The sequence below is a fragment of the Helobdella robusta genome (genome assembly GCF_000326865.2).
Source record: "Helobdella robusta unplaced genomic scaffold HELROscaffold_50, whole genome shotgun sequence".
NCBI classification, from domain to species: Eukaryota; Metazoa; Annelida; class Clitellata; order Rhynchobdellida; family Glossiphoniidae; genus Helobdella; species Helobdella robusta.
Genome location: NW_008705255.1, coordinates 668,503 through 686,727, shown reverse-complemented (window position 1 = coordinate 686,727; position 18,225 = coordinate 668,503). Strand labels below are relative to the sequence as shown.

The 18,225-nt window shown below is 35.8% G+C and overlaps 3 protein-coding genes across 3 annotated transcripts in view; 2 read left to right on the top strand and 1 right to left on the bottom strand.

The window, feature by feature from the left end:
- HELRODRAFT_193450 (hypothetical protein) overlaps positions 1 to 7,858 on the bottom strand; it is a gene marked incomplete at its 5' end in the record, with an annotated part of 21,953 nt that extends 14,095 nt beyond the window's left edge. The window contains 9 exons of the mRNA XM_009027735.1: positions 198 to 320; positions 970 to 1,072; positions 1,161 to 1,484; positions 1,616 to 1,787; positions 1,971 to 6,236; positions 6,427 to 6,685; positions 6,891 to 7,144; positions 7,447 to 7,636; positions 7,727 to 7,858. Of these exons, the coding sequence (XP_009025983.1) occupies positions 198 to 320; positions 970 to 1,072; positions 1,161 to 1,484; positions 1,616 to 1,787; positions 1,971 to 6,236; positions 6,427 to 6,685; positions 6,891 to 7,144; positions 7,447 to 7,636; positions 7,727 to 7,858 (5,823 nt within the window). The remainder of the gene's footprint in view (positions 1 to 197; positions 321 to 969; positions 1,073 to 1,160; positions 1,485 to 1,615; positions 1,788 to 1,970; positions 6,237 to 6,426; positions 6,686 to 6,890; positions 7,145 to 7,446; positions 7,637 to 7,726) is intronic.
- A 671-nt stretch (positions 7,859 to 8,529) lies between these two features.
- Positions 8,530 to 13,040, top strand: HELRODRAFT_178865 (hypothetical protein; the record flags this gene model as incomplete). Its single annotated transcript, XM_009027734.1, has 8 exons — positions 8,530 to 8,606; positions 9,780 to 9,828; positions 10,908 to 10,964; positions 11,072 to 11,275; positions 11,433 to 11,504; positions 12,012 to 12,185; positions 12,351 to 12,437; positions 13,032 to 13,040. 8 exons carry the CDS (start codon positions 8,530 to 8,532, stop codon positions 13,038 to 13,040), a joined length of 729 nt encoding a protein of 242 aa, XP_009025982.1.
- A 571-nt stretch (positions 13,041 to 13,611) lies between these two features.
- On the top strand, positions 13,612 to 18,037 carry HELRODRAFT_178864 (hypothetical protein; the record flags this gene model as incomplete). The annotated part of the gene is made up of 6 exons (XM_009027733.1): positions 13,612 to 13,746; positions 14,152 to 14,361; positions 14,700 to 14,854; positions 15,096 to 15,204; positions 15,299 to 15,545; positions 16,698 to 18,037. The coding sequence occupies 6 exons, from the start codon at positions 13,612 to 13,614 to the stop codon at positions 18,035 to 18,037; spliced, it is 2,196 nt and encodes a 731-aa protein (XP_009025981.1).
- Positions 18,038 to 18,225: the final 188 nt, after the last annotated feature.

Here is an 18,225-nt window from a genome sequence, read left to right as displayed (position 1 = left end):
ATTTTGAGACTAAATATGAGAGGGAGAAAAAAAATTTCTTACCCTGACCAGTTTACTATTGATGGTTAAAATTTAAGAAATCCAAAAACTATTCAATCATTTAATCACATCATCATATTATCACATCATCATATTACCACCATCATCACCACCACCACCATCACCACCACCATCATCATCATCATCGCAATCATTACCTCAATTCTAGCTTGCTTAAGCATTGAGTCTAATTCGACATCAGTTTCTTTATCATCATCATCATCACCATCTTTTGGATGGGATCTCTTTCCAAGGAGTTGTTGTTGTTGCTGTGGTTGTGGCTGTTGTTGTTGTGGTTGTTGTAGTTGTTGTTGTGGTTGCTGTTGTGGTTGCTGTTGTGGTTGTTGTAGTTGTGGCTGTTGTCTACTTTCAACGCCGAAACAATCATCGTCGTCGTCGTCATCATCATTTTCGTCAATCATTATGATGAGAGGGTTTTTTACTGGAAGCTGATGATGGTATCGATGGCGTTGATAATGATGATAATTTTGATAGTGGTGATGATGGTTACGATACTGTTACGATACGTCACGGATGATGATGATGATCGTGGTTGTGATGATGAAAAAATGATCGTGGTTGTGATGATGATGATGATGAAAAAATTACTGTTTAATTAAAAGCCCATGAAAAAAAAGCTGAAAGCCTCTAATTATAATGATAATTATTACACTTCAACACAGCAAGCATCATCATCGTCATCACCATTGCAAAAAACATCATCATCATCACCACTACAACATCATCATCATCACCACTACAACCTTCATCATCATCGTCGTCATCATCATCATCATAGCCATCATCATCATAGCCATCATCATCATAGCCATTATCATCATCATCATCAAAACTCACAGTCTGGTTGATTTGTATTCTCTTTGAAAATTTACTGAGATAATATTTATTAATAATGCTATTGGAACTAACATTATTATTATTATTGTTGTTGTTGTTGAGTTTATATCTGTTTATTTTGTACTTGCTAATGACACCTTTGTCTAGGTAGAATGATGAGCTGATGATTGGTCTGCTGTTGTTGTTGTTGTTGCTGGTAGTGTAGTTGCTGTCATTGCGGCTGGTGTAGTATTTGTTATTACTGCTACTGACGACAACATAACTTTGATGATGTGATTTTTGTGACGAAGATGTTGCTGCTAGTGCTGATGTTGTTGCCGCCATCACAGTTGTTGTTGTTGTTGTTGTAGTTGCTGTTACTGATTCTAACGGCTTGGAGAGTTGGGTTTTCCCAGATGTTGTTGTTGATTTTGTCGTTGCTGCTGATTCTAATGACTTGGAGTGTTGGGATGTCCCAGGTGTTGTTGTTGCTGATTTTGCTGTTATTGTTGATGTTACAGATGTTTTTGTTGTTGTTGATGTTGCAGGTGTTTTTGTTGTTGTTGATGTTGCAGATGTTTTTGTTGTTGTTGATGTTGTAGATGTTACTGATTTCGTCGTCGTTGTTGTTGTTGATTTATTTGTCGTTGATGTTTCTGACAAAGCCGTGGTCGTTGTTTTAGTGGATAATGCTGTCGCCCGCGATGTTCTTGTTGTGGCCGTTGCAGCTACTACTGACGTTTTAGCAGTGCCTAATGTAATTGAGAGATTCTGAACTGCTACCACAGCCGCTGCCGACGTTGCTGTTGTTGCTGTCGTTGACGTCATCGACTGAGAAGTAGTTGCTAAACCGGAGTTGGCCTTTGATGTAATTATGACTTTTCTCCGATTGGCAACTCTTAATGATGACGCTGCAGAAGTTTTTGTTGCTGTTGATGTTGTTGTTGCTGTTGTAACCTGTGTAGTTGTTGACGTTGTTGTAGTTGATGCTGTTGTAGTTGACGCAATTACTGTAGCTGCTAGTTGTGGTGGTGAATTTTGTGCTGTTGGCAGTTGATGTTGTTGTATTGCTGGTTGCGCATAAGATTGATGACACGATTGATGTGATTGATATTGCAGCGATTGCTGTTGCTGCAACTGCTGCTGAAACTGTTGAAAAACATTCTCTCGCTGCTTCTGCTGCCGAAAATGTTGTTGCAGCTGCTTTTGAGAGCTATCTAGACTAGATTCAATTGTTTGTGATAACTTAAACAGCAGATGTTGTTGTTGTTGTTGCAGAGGCTGATTTAGTTGCGGTTGCAGCAACAGTTGTTGTGGCAGCAGCAGTGGTTGTAGTTGTTGCGGCTGCAGTTGTTGTTGATACTGTCTATGCAATTCTGGTTGGTGCTGTGAATGTTGAAATGGATTATACTGTTGAGATGGCATTAACAAATGCTGCTGTTGTTGTTGCTGGTGCTGCTGTTGTAGTTGCCATTGTGGTTGCTGTTGTGACGTTTGTAGCTGCTGCACTCGCTGCTGCTGCAGAGTCCGATCTTCAATTTTCTCATCATTTTTGCACCTCGATCTCTCAGAATTTTCAATTTTTTCGCGACTATCGTCACGACGATGATGACGCCGACTAATTTTGTCATCATCTTGGCAGCTGTTACAGCCACGATTACTACTGCTGCTGCTTCGTCTATTAGAGCTGCCGTTGTGTTTATCACGGCTGGTGCGTTTATCACTGCAGTCCCTGCAGCGTCTGTCGCTACTGCGTCCACCACTGCTATTACTACTTTTCACTGAAGCAGGTTTATACTGTGGTGATTCCTGCTGCACTTGTCGTTTCGGTTGCTGCTGTGGTTGCTGTGGTAGCTTCTGCCGTCGTTGTTCTTGCTCACGTCCTTCACCTTGACCTTTAAGTAACATTTCTGAATACTTCTTATTCCTCCGAACGGTTAAGGAATGCAGTAACTTGGCTCTCAGCATTAATTCCTCTTCATCCATGTCGTCGTCGTCATCACCACCTTTTGTATAACTGTTATTATTATTATTGTTGTTATTATCATTATTATTGTTGTTGTTGTTATTATTATTATTGTTGTTATTATTATTATTATTATTATCATCATGGTTATTGTCATCAATGTCGTAGATGTTGTTAGCACTGCTGCTACTACTGACAGAGATGACGTCACTCGTGACGACATTAAGATGACGATAATGATTTGACAACCCTGATGATGATGATGTCGTTATCGATGATGACGACGACGACGACGATGTTATGGACGATGATGATGACGTCATCATTGCGGATGATAGTGATGATGATGATGCAGATATGGGCGATAAGGAGTACGATAGAGCAGCCGCAGACGTCAATGATGAAGATGATGACGATGATGATGATGGCAACACAACGACAACATTATCGTCCTCATATTTATAATCATCATCATCATCATCATCATTATTATTATTATCATTATTATTATCATCATCATCCCTAGTGGTATCGTCATCATCGTCGACATCATCCACTATTACCAAATCATTCTCATCACTGCCCTCACATATGACAAAGCACATTTCATCATCATTATCACCATCGCCATTATTATTATTATTATTGTTGTTGTTGTTGTTGTTGCTATCATTAGCAACATAGTCGTCATCATCTTCAACATCATCGATGATGATGTAAGAGTTAGGTTGCTGCTGCTGTTGTAATGATGACGATGATGATGCCAGGGGTAATGATATCAATGCTGATGGTGGTGATGATAACGAAGACGACGTCGGAAGCGGTGGAGGCGACGATGACGACGACAGTGATGATGATTGTGATGGCGATTGTGGTGGTAATGGTGGGAGCAGTGACAATGCTGGAGGTGGTGGTGGTGATGATGGTAGTGGAGGCTGTGGTGGAAGTGGCGGGGAGAGAAGATAAAGCTGATGACGATGTGGCGACGCTGGTGAAGCCGCTGCCGACGTGCCAATACCTTTCTTAATCTCATTAATTAGCAGGAACAAATCATTCCTCAACAAATCACCATCGTCGTCATTGTTATAATCATCATCATCATGTACATTATTATTATTACTATTATTATTATTATTGTTATTATTATTATTATTGCTAGTAACCTTCCATTGTTGGTTCTCTAACAGGCAGCCACTGAGCTCCTTCAAATATCTCATATCATCGCTATCATAATCAATACTATCTTTATTATTATTACTATTATTTTTATCCTTATCATTATAGCAATCAATATCATTATTATTGTTATTAACGATATTGTTATTATTTTTATTATTGTTGTTGTTGTTGTTGTTGTTGTTCACATCCAAGTCAGCTGCATTTCCGTATACACTGTCGCATTTTTTTAGAATGCCTCCAAAGACATCCCCTCCGCCATTATCTTCACAATTATTGTTGTTGTTATTATTATTATTGTTATTATTGTTGTTGTTGTTGAAACCTGGAATTGGTGCCGAAACCCGAGCCGAATACAAAAAATTCACCGACTGCTTTACCGACGAAGACAACAACAACGACGACGATGATGATGATGATTGCAATGATGATGATGACGTTGATGACGACGACGAAGATGGTTTAGCACTACTCATAGGATGGGGTATGACTTCGATATACCTTGCCTCACCAGTAAGAACTTTATTATTATTATTATTATTATTATTATTATTATTGTTATTATTATTGATCTTATTCATAACTCTTCTTATCTTAGCCCTTACTTTTTTACTCTTTCTCTTACAACTGGCGAATTTATTATTATTATTATTGTTGTTGTTGTTGTTGTTGTTTTTATTATTCTTATTATTAGCCATTTTATTGATTGGCTCTTGAGTTGCCTTGCCTTCGTTGCCTTGGTTCTGCAAACATTGTAGCAGTTTTCGTTCCTGACGCTGTCGTACCTGCAGCTGTTGAAGCAGCTTTCGTTGCTGCTGCTGTGGCTTTGGAAGCTGCAGGTGTTGTCCTTGCTGCTGCAAACTCTGCTGAAAAACACCTTGTAACTTTTTCTGATTCAGTAACTGCTGATGCTGTAACTGCTGAAATTGTTGCTGTTGCTGAAGTTGTTGTCGTTGTTGTTGCTGATGTTGTTGTTGAACCTGCTGATGTTGTTGTTGCAGCTGCTGATGTTGTTGTTGCAGCTGCTGATGTTGAAGTGATTGCAGCTGATTGGCCGAATTGAAGATGTTAATGAATTTTGTTGATTTTGTAGGTGTTGGGAGGAGACCATTGTTAAAGTTGTTATTGTTGATTAAGTTTTGTGGCTGTGGCAGTTGTGGCAGCTGTGGTGGTTTGAACTGTTGCTTTTGCTGATGTTGTGGCTGTTGACTTTGCTCTATTTGCTTCAACAAGTTGTTTTGCACTGACAACCATGCTGGCTGTTGTTGAATCAATCGTTGCGGTTGTTGTTGTTGTTGATGAAGGGTGGGTAATGTAAGCTGTTGTTGTTGTTGATGCTGCTGCAAAGGAATGAACGTTTGTTGCTGCTGTTGTTGTTGCTGTTGAGTCAGCTGCTGAGGCTGAAAAGGCTGCAAAACTGGGAAGCGTTGTAAAATTGTTTGAGAAGGTTGTTGCAGCAACAACTGTTGTTGTTGTTGTTGCATGGCATGCTGAGTCTGTGGCATAATCATATGTGGTTTAATCTGTTGTTGTTGCTGGTGATGCTGTAACTGTTGTTGTTGTTGTTGTTGTTGTTGTTGTTGCAATTTCAGAGGAACAATACCCACCAGATTTTGTTGCAGAAATCTTGGTTGCAAGATAGATAGATTAGGCATAATTGACCGCTGTTGAAGTTGCTGCTGTTGAAGCTGCTGCTGTTGCTGCTGTTGTAGTTGTTGCTGTGCTGCTATTGAGGATGTTGTCGTTGCTGAGAACAAATTTATAGGAAACATTGATGTTGGATGATTTTTATTGACTGATTCAATTGGATTAAGTTTTGGCTTGGATATATCTGTTAGGCTTTTAGAGTCCAAAGGTTGTGGGAATGGAAATATGTGTTGTTGTTGCTGCTGTAAATGTTGATGTTGTTGTTGTTGCTGTAGATGTTGATGTTGCTGTAAATGTTGATGTTGTTGTTGTTGCTGTAAATGTTGATGTTGTTGTTGTTGCTGTAGATGTTGCTGATGTTGTTTTTGTTGTTTCATAGTTTGCAGTCTCGGATTAGTCGTTGTCAATTTGCTGGGTTGACCAGAATCCAACAAGGGCAAGATCTCTGCAGAGCCATCGTGACGACCACCACCACGATTACGACCATCATTATCAACACCGCCATCTCCTTCCTCCTCCCCCTCTTCACCATCATCACCCTCGATATCCATATTTTCAGTCCTGTGATTATCTGATTAAAACCATTAAATAAAAAAAAACTAAATTAAAATAAATATTAGTCAATTTAAATACAAGACATAATTAATATCAAACGAATTTATGAATGAACAGACTGGAATGGATCAGATAGACGAATAAATTAATAAATTATACAAATGAGCAAGTCAGGCAGCCAGCCAATCAGATGAAAATGAACTCACCTTGATTATAATTTTTGCCGTAGTATACTTTGTTTCTCTTGATGAGAGCTGAATTCAAGGCAGAAATTCTTAACCTTTTCAACTCTTCATCGTCGTCATCGTCGTCAATTTTATCATTTTTACTATTATAAATATTGTTATTACAAGAACTGCTAGCATAATTAAAAAAATTATCATTATTGCAATTTATATTAGTGTCGTTAATGTCATCATCACCATTGTCATTCCTGTTGTTGTTGTTGCTGTTGTATATTTCGCCCTAAAAAGTAATAGATATATCAGTGAAACAGTGTAACATTATCAAAACTATAATCCATATCACCACTACCACCACCACCATCATCATCAACACTAACATCATCACCATTACTAACACCATCCCCATCATCATCATTGCCATCACCATCCCCATCATCATCATTGCCATCACCATCATCATCATGGCCATCACCATCATCACTAACATCATCACCGCCAACGATTTCGACCCCGGCGTCGAGAACTTCTAGCTCTCTCCTAATCTCATCGTACTCTCTCAACAGCTCGCCAAACTCCATTTCAGATTTTAAATCGTTAAAAATCAATCCAGGCGGCCGAAGGGATGTGCCTGCTCGCAAATGTTGCTGTTGTTGTTGTTGCTGTCGGAGGCGGGATGGGCGCGGGTAGTACTGCTTCGATTTGTTCAATCGACGATTGAATACCGATTCATTCCTTGGCTCTACGATTTTGTTGATTTGATTAGTGAAATGAGAAAAATTATGAATAAATAAAAATTAAATGAAAGAGTAAATAAATTACAAAATTAATTATTAAATTAATTAAATAAATAAACATTAAATTAAAAAGTTTAAGAAAGCTACATTTTTCAAAAGTGAAGAAACAATATTATGTAATTTTTATTTAAAAAATTTATATTTCAAAATTATCAAAGATAGATAAATAAACAACAACAATTATGAATAATTAAAATAAAATAGAATAAAATAAAATTCATAAAAAGTTTGTAATCGTAATGCAAACCATTTTTTTCTATGATTTTCTTATAATATTCCCATCTTTTACTCTTCCTACTACTACTAGCATTCATACAAATTTTAGAGTTGTTATTATTATTATTAATTTTATTATTGTTGTTGTTGTTTGAACTGGGTCTACTGGGGCCTCCCTGCACATCCCTATTTGTTTTTTCACTATAAGCGTCATTTGTGTCCTGATTATAATAGCATTTTTGTTGGAGTTTATTATTATTATTATTTGGAAAAATTGGTAACGCAAAATCGTCATTTTTGTCATGCCTAACTTCGCACGAAACGGAGAAATTATTTCTAGCATTCACGTCACCACCACCAACGTTATCATTTTTGTCGTCATCGTCAGATATCTCGCCATCTTCTTTTGCAGAATCGACGCTCTCATATAAACTTTCCGACATTTTATTTTTTTATTAAATTTAATTTTTGGGAATTAATCTCGCGAAACTGAAACGAAAAACTTTACAGTGCACAAAATTGCAACTGAAAACAAGAGAGGACAGGAAACTAGGTAGATGTTTACAATAAAGTTAAAAACTATGGAACACTAAATACAAAATTTTGAAGCAGTTTTGGCCGTTTTACGCATGGTATCCATGGTTTCACGTGCATTTTACATATTTACATATACTTCTACTTTAATACATATACTTAGTATATGTATTTTACAGGCATTTAACATTTTTACACATACTTCTAATTTGATACATATACTTAGTATATGTATTTTATTATATATGTATACTCGAAAATACAAAAATATAGCTAGCAAACACTCAGACTGAAAAGAATTATCGTTGTGTCAATATAACATAACAGAAAAAATTTAATTACCATTACAAGATTATGCATTTTCACGCTCAAGAGTTTGGGTACTACACATCAGTCTAATAAGAAACTACCAGCGTAATCCGCTGTCAGCGCCACTTTCCCGCTAAAAAATAACAGAATCGTAGTAGGTAGTTCGTAATGATGAATAATTGGGTCTAAAAACTAAAAATTATGAATATTCCTGTCTAAAAGTTAAGCTTCACTGACTTTTAATGACAATACTGCACACAACAGGAGAACCATGGCCACCCAGGACTCAACCAATGTTCCACCACTCTTGGCGGATCAAGAGGGAGACGGGAGTGGCCATTGGCACAAGTTTTGAAATTAAATCAGTCAAAATTCGGCGGAGGGTGGTGCCACAGAAAAAACTTCATGACATGAAAAAAATTTAAATTTTTTAAGAAATTTCACTTTTCTGGTCCTTATCTCTGGGACTCTCGACCTCCTTTTCTGACTACTTCTCAATCACAAAGTTCTGAGCGAATCTCAAGACCCAACCGCTTGCAAAATTCATTGAGGAGCGCTGTTGGACGTCGCAAAAATAGCTCTTTATAAATTAATTGAATGATTGATTGATTGATTGGTTGATTGGTTGATTGATTGATTGATTGATTGATTGATTGATTGATTGATTGATTGATTGATTGATTGATTGATTGATTGATTGATTGATTGATTGATTGATTGATTGATTGATTGATTGATTGATTGATTGATTGATTGATTGATTGATTGATTGATTGATTGATTGATTGATTGATTGATTGATTGATTGATTGATTGATTGATTGATTGATTGATTGATTGATTGATTGATTGATTGATTGATTGATTGATTGATTGATTGATTGATTGATTGATTGATTGATTGATTGATTGATTGATTGATTGATTGATTGATTGATTGATTGATTGATTGATTGATTGATTGATTGATTGATTGATTGATTGATTGATTGATTGATTGATTGATTGATTGATTGATTGATTGATTGATTGATTGATTGATTGATTGATTGATTGATTGATTGATTGATTGATTGATTGATTGATTGATTGATTGATTGATTGATTGATTGATTGATTGATTGATTAATAGATTGATTGATTGATTGATTGATTAATAGATTGATTTATTGATTAATAGATTGATTTATTGATTGATTAATTGAACCACAAATTATCCAAAATATTTCAAATTAATTAAGGCATATTTGTCATCGTTTCATAGGTTTGTTAAAGAGAATATTTAAAAGCTTGAAAGTTACTGTCAATATTGCTTAATTCGCTGTATAAACAAGGTTATGATATTACAATATTGCATTAACTCCAACAATAAATAATAATAATAACAATTATAATAATTTTTGTTGTTATTAATACTATTAATTACAGTTATAATTAATTATAGTTAAAAATTGTTATTAATATTTTTAATTATAGTTATAATTGTTATAATACAAATAAAAAGTCTTGAAATTTACACAGATATTTCCAATTAGTACATCTCTATGTACCTTTGGATGTATTTATGTATGTATAATATACATACATACATACATGCATACATACATACATACATACATACATACATACATACATACATACATACATACATACATACATACATACATACATACATACATACATACATACATACATACATACATACATACATACATACATACATACATACATACATACATACATGCATACATACATACATACATACATACATACATACATACATACATACATACATACATACATACATACATAAATACATACATACATACATAAATACATACATACATACATACATCATACATACATACATACATACATATGCACATACGTACATACAGTGGAGATGTATGTATTAGTTTGTATATATGTGTATGTATGTATATATATAAATATATACAAATACATATGTTTGAGTATATATATTATTGTGCAACAATGATTAAATGTGCGGTCTTTTAAATATTATTATTGCTATTATTTTGGCTATTCTTTTTTTTTCGTTATTATTATTATTGTTACTTTTATTTTTATCTTAAAGGTCTGTTTATCATTGGTTTACACTAATCATATAAACAAAGCAGTTAACACCGCCTGTAATGGATTTACATCGCTTTTTTCTAACATTTCCAGCTTATTTAAATCAAATTTTAAAATTTTAATTTTAAATTTTAAAAATATTTCGAAGTTTTTGTGAAGTTTATTTATGAAAAGGGCATTTTTCTTAATGATTTTTTAAAGATTTGTATTGTAAAATAGGAGAAAATTAATTTGTAATTTGTATATATTATAACGTCTTAGATTGTATTCTTTGTATTTAGTAGATTAGTGATTTTAGTTTTGAATTTATTAACTTCTTGAAAAAACTGGAAGAAAGGAAAATGTCAGAAAAGCGCTATATAACCATGAGACACTTCGATTTGAAAAGGGTAGAAATTTAGATTCACTTTTCATCATTGCGTCTGCTTCCAATCAAATTTAAATTTTAAATTAAAAAACAAATTGATTTTAATTATTTAAAAGAATTAATATCATTATTTAGATTAAATCGAATTGAATAGATTTTAATTACATTTATGTTTTTAAATTCAGAAAATCGTTCCTCTGACAACTGTTGAAGATTGCTTCAGCTGGCTACTCCAACAAAAAGTATGTTATTGCCTTGTTGTTGTTGCTGTTGTTGTTGTTGTTGTTGTTGCTGTTCTTGTTACTATTATTATTATTATATTTCGTTATTTATCGTGAAAACTAATTAGGGAAAGAGTACGGAAGTCTTATCTGGGGTCAGACGGTTCGACGAGGGTAGTCTAAAAATAGCACACAAAGATCTCGAATTGAAAATCGAAAATGAGTCTAACGTTTATTCGGAGTTCCGTCAGTCCATCCGGAAGGATGAGTACGAATCTCACCTCTTCGAAATGAACAAAAAACATATGGAAGCCAAATATGACCAGCTCATCGTTTGTATTATTTCTATTGTGTCATTATGATTATTGTGGTTGTGATATAATAATAAATGATATAGAGCTATAACAATAATAATAAAAGCAATAATAATAAAAGCAATAATAATAATAGCAATAATAATAATAATAATATCAATAATAATAATAATAGGACGAGAATGTGAGAAACCTCGCCACATTAAAGTCATTCATTGAAATCTCGGTATTGCAAAAGCCTATTTCCGTTAGTTAGGATGATGATGTCCTTGTTGATGATAGTGATGATGACGATGACGACGATGATGATGATGATGTTTCAGATGTTTCTGATGGCTATGCTGTTTGTAAAACTGCGATGATGATGATGATGATGGTATTGTATGTCATACAAAAAACAGTAGAATCCATTTGATAAGAGTTATGTTACTCTATTGCATAATATTGTATGTACTTTGCTCCATACATATACACACACATACATACACACACTCACACACATACACACATACACACACATACATGGAAACATACAAACAAGCATACAGACGCACATTTCATTTTCCACCTTAATGAAATTCAATATCAGCCAAGGTAAATAAGATAATATATATGCAATACAGGTGGATAAAACTAAAATGATGTTTGTATGTATGCATGTATGTTTGTAAGTATGTATGTATCTATGTATGTATGTATGTTTGTATGTATGCATGTATGTACACACACACAACACACACACACACAACTCTAGGAATTATCTCACACAGTAGACGAAACAACGATGAACATTGTCCAGATGATTAAAACGAGTAACCCAGCTCTCGGTGATGATGATGATGATGACGACCGTCGTCGTGGTTATGGTAATGATCCAGCTCGTGAAGGCAATGATGACGATCGTGAAATATTCTACAGAGTTCGAAAGGTTTGCTGACGTCATCATCATCATCACCATTTTCATCTTCTTCATCCTCATCGTCATCATCGTTGTTGTTGGGATCATTATCATCATCATCATTGTTTTTGTGATCATCATCATTATCATTTTTATTGCCATCATAATCATCACCACGGTCACCATCGTCATCAGGATGGACTGATAAGAAGTTGGAAGGTGATAGAAGATCTGACGAAGTGCCTCGTTGTACACGTCAGACATTCGTCATCATACTGCCAGGTTATGATGATGATGAAGACGATAATGATGACGATGATGACGACGATGGTGATGGTGGTGGTGATGGTGAAATTATTGGCAATTTTCTGTTGACGTATTCATCGCCGTACCTGTAATCATCATCATCATAATCAGTCATCATTATCATCACCAAACTGGTCATCATCGTCATCACCATCGTCATCGTCATCATCACCAAACTGGTCATCATCATCATCATCACCACCTCCGTCATCATCATCATGTTTTTAAAGTGTGATGCAAAATGTTGAAGCAAAAAGACGTAATTGGATAATTGTCTCAATTATTGTTCATTATGCGGTTATGATAGTGATGGGCAGAGATTGAAGTGAATCATCATCATCACCACCACCACCATCATCATCATCATCGTAACCTTCTTCATCTTCACCGTCATCATTTTCGTCATCATCATTTTCATCACGTTTCTCATCAATCGTGATCGTCATCATCTTCGTCGTTGTCCTCATCACCATCATCATCAAAATCATCATCATTACCACCACCACCATCTTCATCATCATCATCGCCACCACCATCATCATTCTCATCATCATCATCATCGTTATGCAGGTTTTGTAAGCTGGATTATTGAGCTAATTAAATTCTTACCCGTGTCTAATTTAAGGAATTTATGTGTTAGAATGAATGAGCGAATGAATGAATGAATGGACGAATAAATTAATTAATGAATGAATGAGTGAATGAATGAGTGAGTGATTGAGCAAATAAATGAATGAAGAATTATTAGGTAAAGGAGTGGGTGAATGAATGAATGAATGAATGAATGAATGAATGAATGAATGAATGAATAAATTACGAAATGAAAGATAAAAAGAAAGCGTAGGTGGTTTTATTAAATATATATATATATATCGAGATCTTTTAAAACACTTTATGTCCTTATAATTTTATGTATAATTATAATACGTACACATACAAACACACACAAACAAACACACACACATACACCCACAAACCAACACACACACAAACAAACACACACACACACGTATGACTTAATCAATGTAGGTTAATTATTATGCAATGAATTAAAACAATAATTCTGATGTTACCTACGTGTAGCATTCGAATTTGTGTGTGTGAGTGTGTGTGTAGGCGTGTGTGTGCGTGTGTGTGTGAATGTTTCACAATGATTGTCCAGTACTACCACAATCTCCATTCCACGTTCGACCGTATATACCGTGCTCTGAAGCACGTGATCACCGCCAACCAATCGTACGACGGAGATTTCTCATCTGCGCTCCTATTGGCTGATGAACTCAGGGTCAGTGGTATTATGTAATGGTAGTTTTATCTGTATAATAAGCCAGGTCAAAATATTTAAAAATCGTAATTTTGTAAATTAAAACAAGGCCGATGAACTTGATTATAAGGCTTTTAGTTCGTTTATAGGTAAAGTTCATTTATAACTTTATCATTATCATCATAACTACCATACTCATCATCATCAGCGTCAACATCATCATCATGACAGACAAACATCATCATCATCATCATGACAAACAAACATCATCATCATCATAACAAACATCAACATCATTATCATGACAGACAAACATCATTATCATGATGACAGACAAACATCACCATCATCATCATAACAAACATCATCATCATCATGACAGACAAACATCATTATCATGACAGACAAACATCATCATCATCACAGGCAGTCGAACGTAGCGTGACGTCGCTAGCAGCAGATGTGTCTGAGATCATCGCCACTCTCAGAAACATCATACCTATCAGAGAAAGAACTATCATCACCTCGTCATCATCATCATCAGCACCATCGGCAGCGCCGGAAGTAGCGTCAGCAACCACTTCCGGCCGAAAAGAAGTCATTGCCGTTGTCATTTGCGATTATTCCGTTAAAGAGGTGGTGATGATGATGGTGGTGGTTTTGGTACTGGTAATGATGATGATGATAGTAATCTAGAGGATGATGATGATGATAGTAATCTAGAGGATGGTGGTGATGATGATGATGATGATGATGATGATGATGATGATGATGATGATGGTTGTAGTTATGATGATCATGGTAGTGGTGATGATTTCGATTACGAGAAGATTAGAGAGAGAATTTGTTTCAGAGCGCCCTTTAAAACTTCTTAAAACTCATCATCATTATTATTATTATTGTTGTTGTTATTGTTGTGGTTATTGTTGTTATTATGATTATTTTTATGATTATTATTATTATTACTGTGGAAGGTAAATCTTGCTAAAAACGATCGGGTGACAATCATAGACCGCCCATCCCTAATCTTATGGAAGGTCAAAACGTCACAAGGTCATTACCTGGACGTGCCCTCCGCCCTTGTGGTCATTGTCGGTTATGATGATGATCTCGTTAAATCCGTTAAAAGGTTTTTTTTTAAATTCATTTACTTTAATTATTCTGTTAGAGTTTTATTCGTTTATTATGTTCATTCATTCCGTTAAGTTTTATGTTTGGTTCGTTCATTCGTTCGATTGTTCGTTCGTTCATACGTAGTTTTTGGTTCATTCATTCGTTCATTCATTCATCCATTCATTCATTCATTCATTCACTCCATTCATCCACTCCATTCACTTCATTCACTCCATTCATTCCATTCATCCATCCAGTTTATACGAATTATTCACTGATTATGTGGCGAGGTTGAAGACAACGATGATGGGGAAGATGATGATGCTTCTCAGTCATGTTTTCAAACCGCAATATAATAATTTGGAGGTTATTATTTATTATTATTATTATTATTATTATTATCGTCATCATCATCATCACTGTTATTATCATCGTCGTCGTCATCGTCACTATCTTTTAGACAATCTTGATTGAAAATCTAAACCCGGAAACTAAAATCCATCTCTCCAACACAATCAACGACATCCAATCATCTCTCTGCAAATTGGGTCGCACCGACCAAGTTAAGGACCTACCCGGGATAAATTATGTTAATGAGGAAGTGAAGCACGCCGATAGGCTGAGAGATGTCTTGGACAGAATCATGAATGTTAATTCCCTCTTGGATCTGACCAATCAGAGGTCATATGCTGTCACCGTAGATCTTAGTAAGTTGACGAGTTTAACTGATTGGTTTATACTTTGATTGATTGATTTACTTACTGACTTAATCATTGGTTGATGATTGGCTGGTTGGTTTGTGGATTGATAGCTTGATTGGTTGATTGCTTGATAACTTAATTGAATGATTGATTGAAATATTTTGATTGGTTGTTAGCTTGATTGATTGATTGATAACTTAATTGAATGATTGATTGAAATATTTTGATTGGTTAATTGATTGATCGATCGATTGATTGATTGATTGATATTTTTCGATTGGTTGATTGATTGGCCGGTTTTTTCGACTGATTGAAATAAGATTTTAGAATAATTTTTCTTCAAAAATAGTTTCTCACTCGGGCCATTGCTTGGTGGTTCAGTTGAGTGTTTTGAGGCTTCTTATGGAAACAATCAAAGTAAATTATGATTTATTAATTTAATTATTATGATTTTTTATTTTAATTATTATGATTTTTATTTTAATTATAATTCAAGATCGCGTGATGCTTTAATTTGTGCAAATTCGCGTGTACTCTGTGTGAGTTGTTGTCTAATTGTAAGGTTTTATTAATTAAAATTTTATCCTGATTCAACTAATCATGTCCAACTATCAACCAATACAGTTCGGATGTTTATTTTTGTCTGTTCCAGTCACAACCAATCACTTTAGTTTAATAACCCACCACAACCAATCGCAATCAACGATCTATTTTTATCAACCAATCACGTACAGTCTTTCGAAATAACGTCAACAACTGTAGTTGAGTCACTGGGACGATGTTATAACGAAAACATTTACAACATCAACATGAAGTCTAATTTGATATGTTCTTATAATTTTCCATCATCATCATCACCGTCCACAACATCATCACCGCATTCGAAATGCCAAGATGATTTGTTAAGAATCGAGGAGGTTGTCTCAATGATTGATGCTATTGTCTGTAGCCATGGGTTGGTTGTATAGTTGGTTGGATGATTGGTTGGCTGGTTAGCTGGTTGGTTATTTGGTTAATTGTTGATCGGAATGCTGATTTATTGGTTGGTTGGTTACTTGATTGTTGATAGGATGATTCATTGATTGGTCGACTGATTATTTAATGATGTTATTTCATTTTAAACAAGATCGATGAAAATGTCACCGGATTTAACGAAAGAACAGCAGCAACAACAGCAGCTTCAGCAGCAACACTTCAAAAGATTGCATCAACTGGACGACCAAGCATTCATATCGCACATTCGAGATCTTTCTAACTTCCTGTTTACATTCGACAGCCAATCATCTCAGAGCTCAGCTACGGTCGTAGTTGTCTCCAACCAATCAGAACAAAGGCACTCTTCCAGCTTCACAAAGGATGTTCAAAAAACAGTTGTACTACCGACACCTATTGAAGCTTCAACGACAGCCACAATCACTTCAGTAGCAGCTGCCATCGATACTAGCTACACTTTTGATTCAACTACTACCACAACGAAAGTAATTACTAGCGTCGATGACGTCACGAGCTCACGTGGTCTCTCAGCAGATGAAATCGACGTACTAACCATCGCTTATAAAAATAAAACTTCAGACGCCACCGCTGCTCCTTCGCACCAAACACCCCAACGCAAATCCTCGCGATCGCTTTCGAGACAGAGGACTGAGACGTCCCCGATCAAGACGTCAGAGACTGAACATCTGTACGCTGCTCAATGCGAGGAGGATAAGAAGTTCGTCATCAAGTCCGTCTTCGACTGCACCAGCGGGCTCGAAATCTCGTTGAACGAAGCTCTGGAACGTCGAATCGTAGACGCGGACGCGGGCACTTACTTGGTGGACGCCGACACCATGAAGACCATCCCAATAGCTCAGGCCATGTCGCAAAGTTTCATCAAAGTCCAGTCGGCCATCGTTAAAAAATCTTCTGAGAGAAAACTTTCTGTCGGTCTCGTTACTGTTAAAACTTTGAAAGTTATAATAAAAATTGATGACGACGAGGAAGACGATGGTGAGGACGAAGTGATTGAGAATGATGACGTCAGCGGTGCGGTGAACGAAAGTGACAACGACTACCTCATCAAATGGGTCGTCGACACTAAATCGAACTCAAAACTGAGCCCCAAGAAGGCCCTCTCACAAAAGGTCATCGACCTACCGAAAGGAACTTTCACGGACACAGCCAACAACAAGGTCATTAACCTGAAAGACGCCATCGATCAAAACTGGGTCAACCTGTCCCGCCAAAACAACAAACTTCCTCAAAAACCCGACATCATTCCAGCTGAAATCTACGAATCTGTGACGTATGCAATAAGGGGCGTAGTCGACCGACGTAGCGAGAAAGTTTACCCCTTTTTGGAGGCGTGTCGCGAGGGTTTGATTGACAGAGAAACCGGGGTATATTATGATTTGTTGGAGAGGAAGAAATATTCCGTGGAGGAGGCTCTGAAATCCGGATACGTCAAGGGCGGAGTGGTGAAAAACTTGAGAGATATTAACATCTGGGACGAATTATAGTGTGTTGACAAAATTGAACAGGGCCGTATTAACGAGCCTGGAGTTCTTGAGGCAAAAAATATGGAAGTCTCTTGTTATTTTAATTATTTTCAATTTCACAATAAAAGGGTCAGATTGTTTTTTACAATTTTTTTTATTTAAAGCCAGTATTTTTAGCAGGCATCGCCGCTAAAAAAAAGGCTAAATAA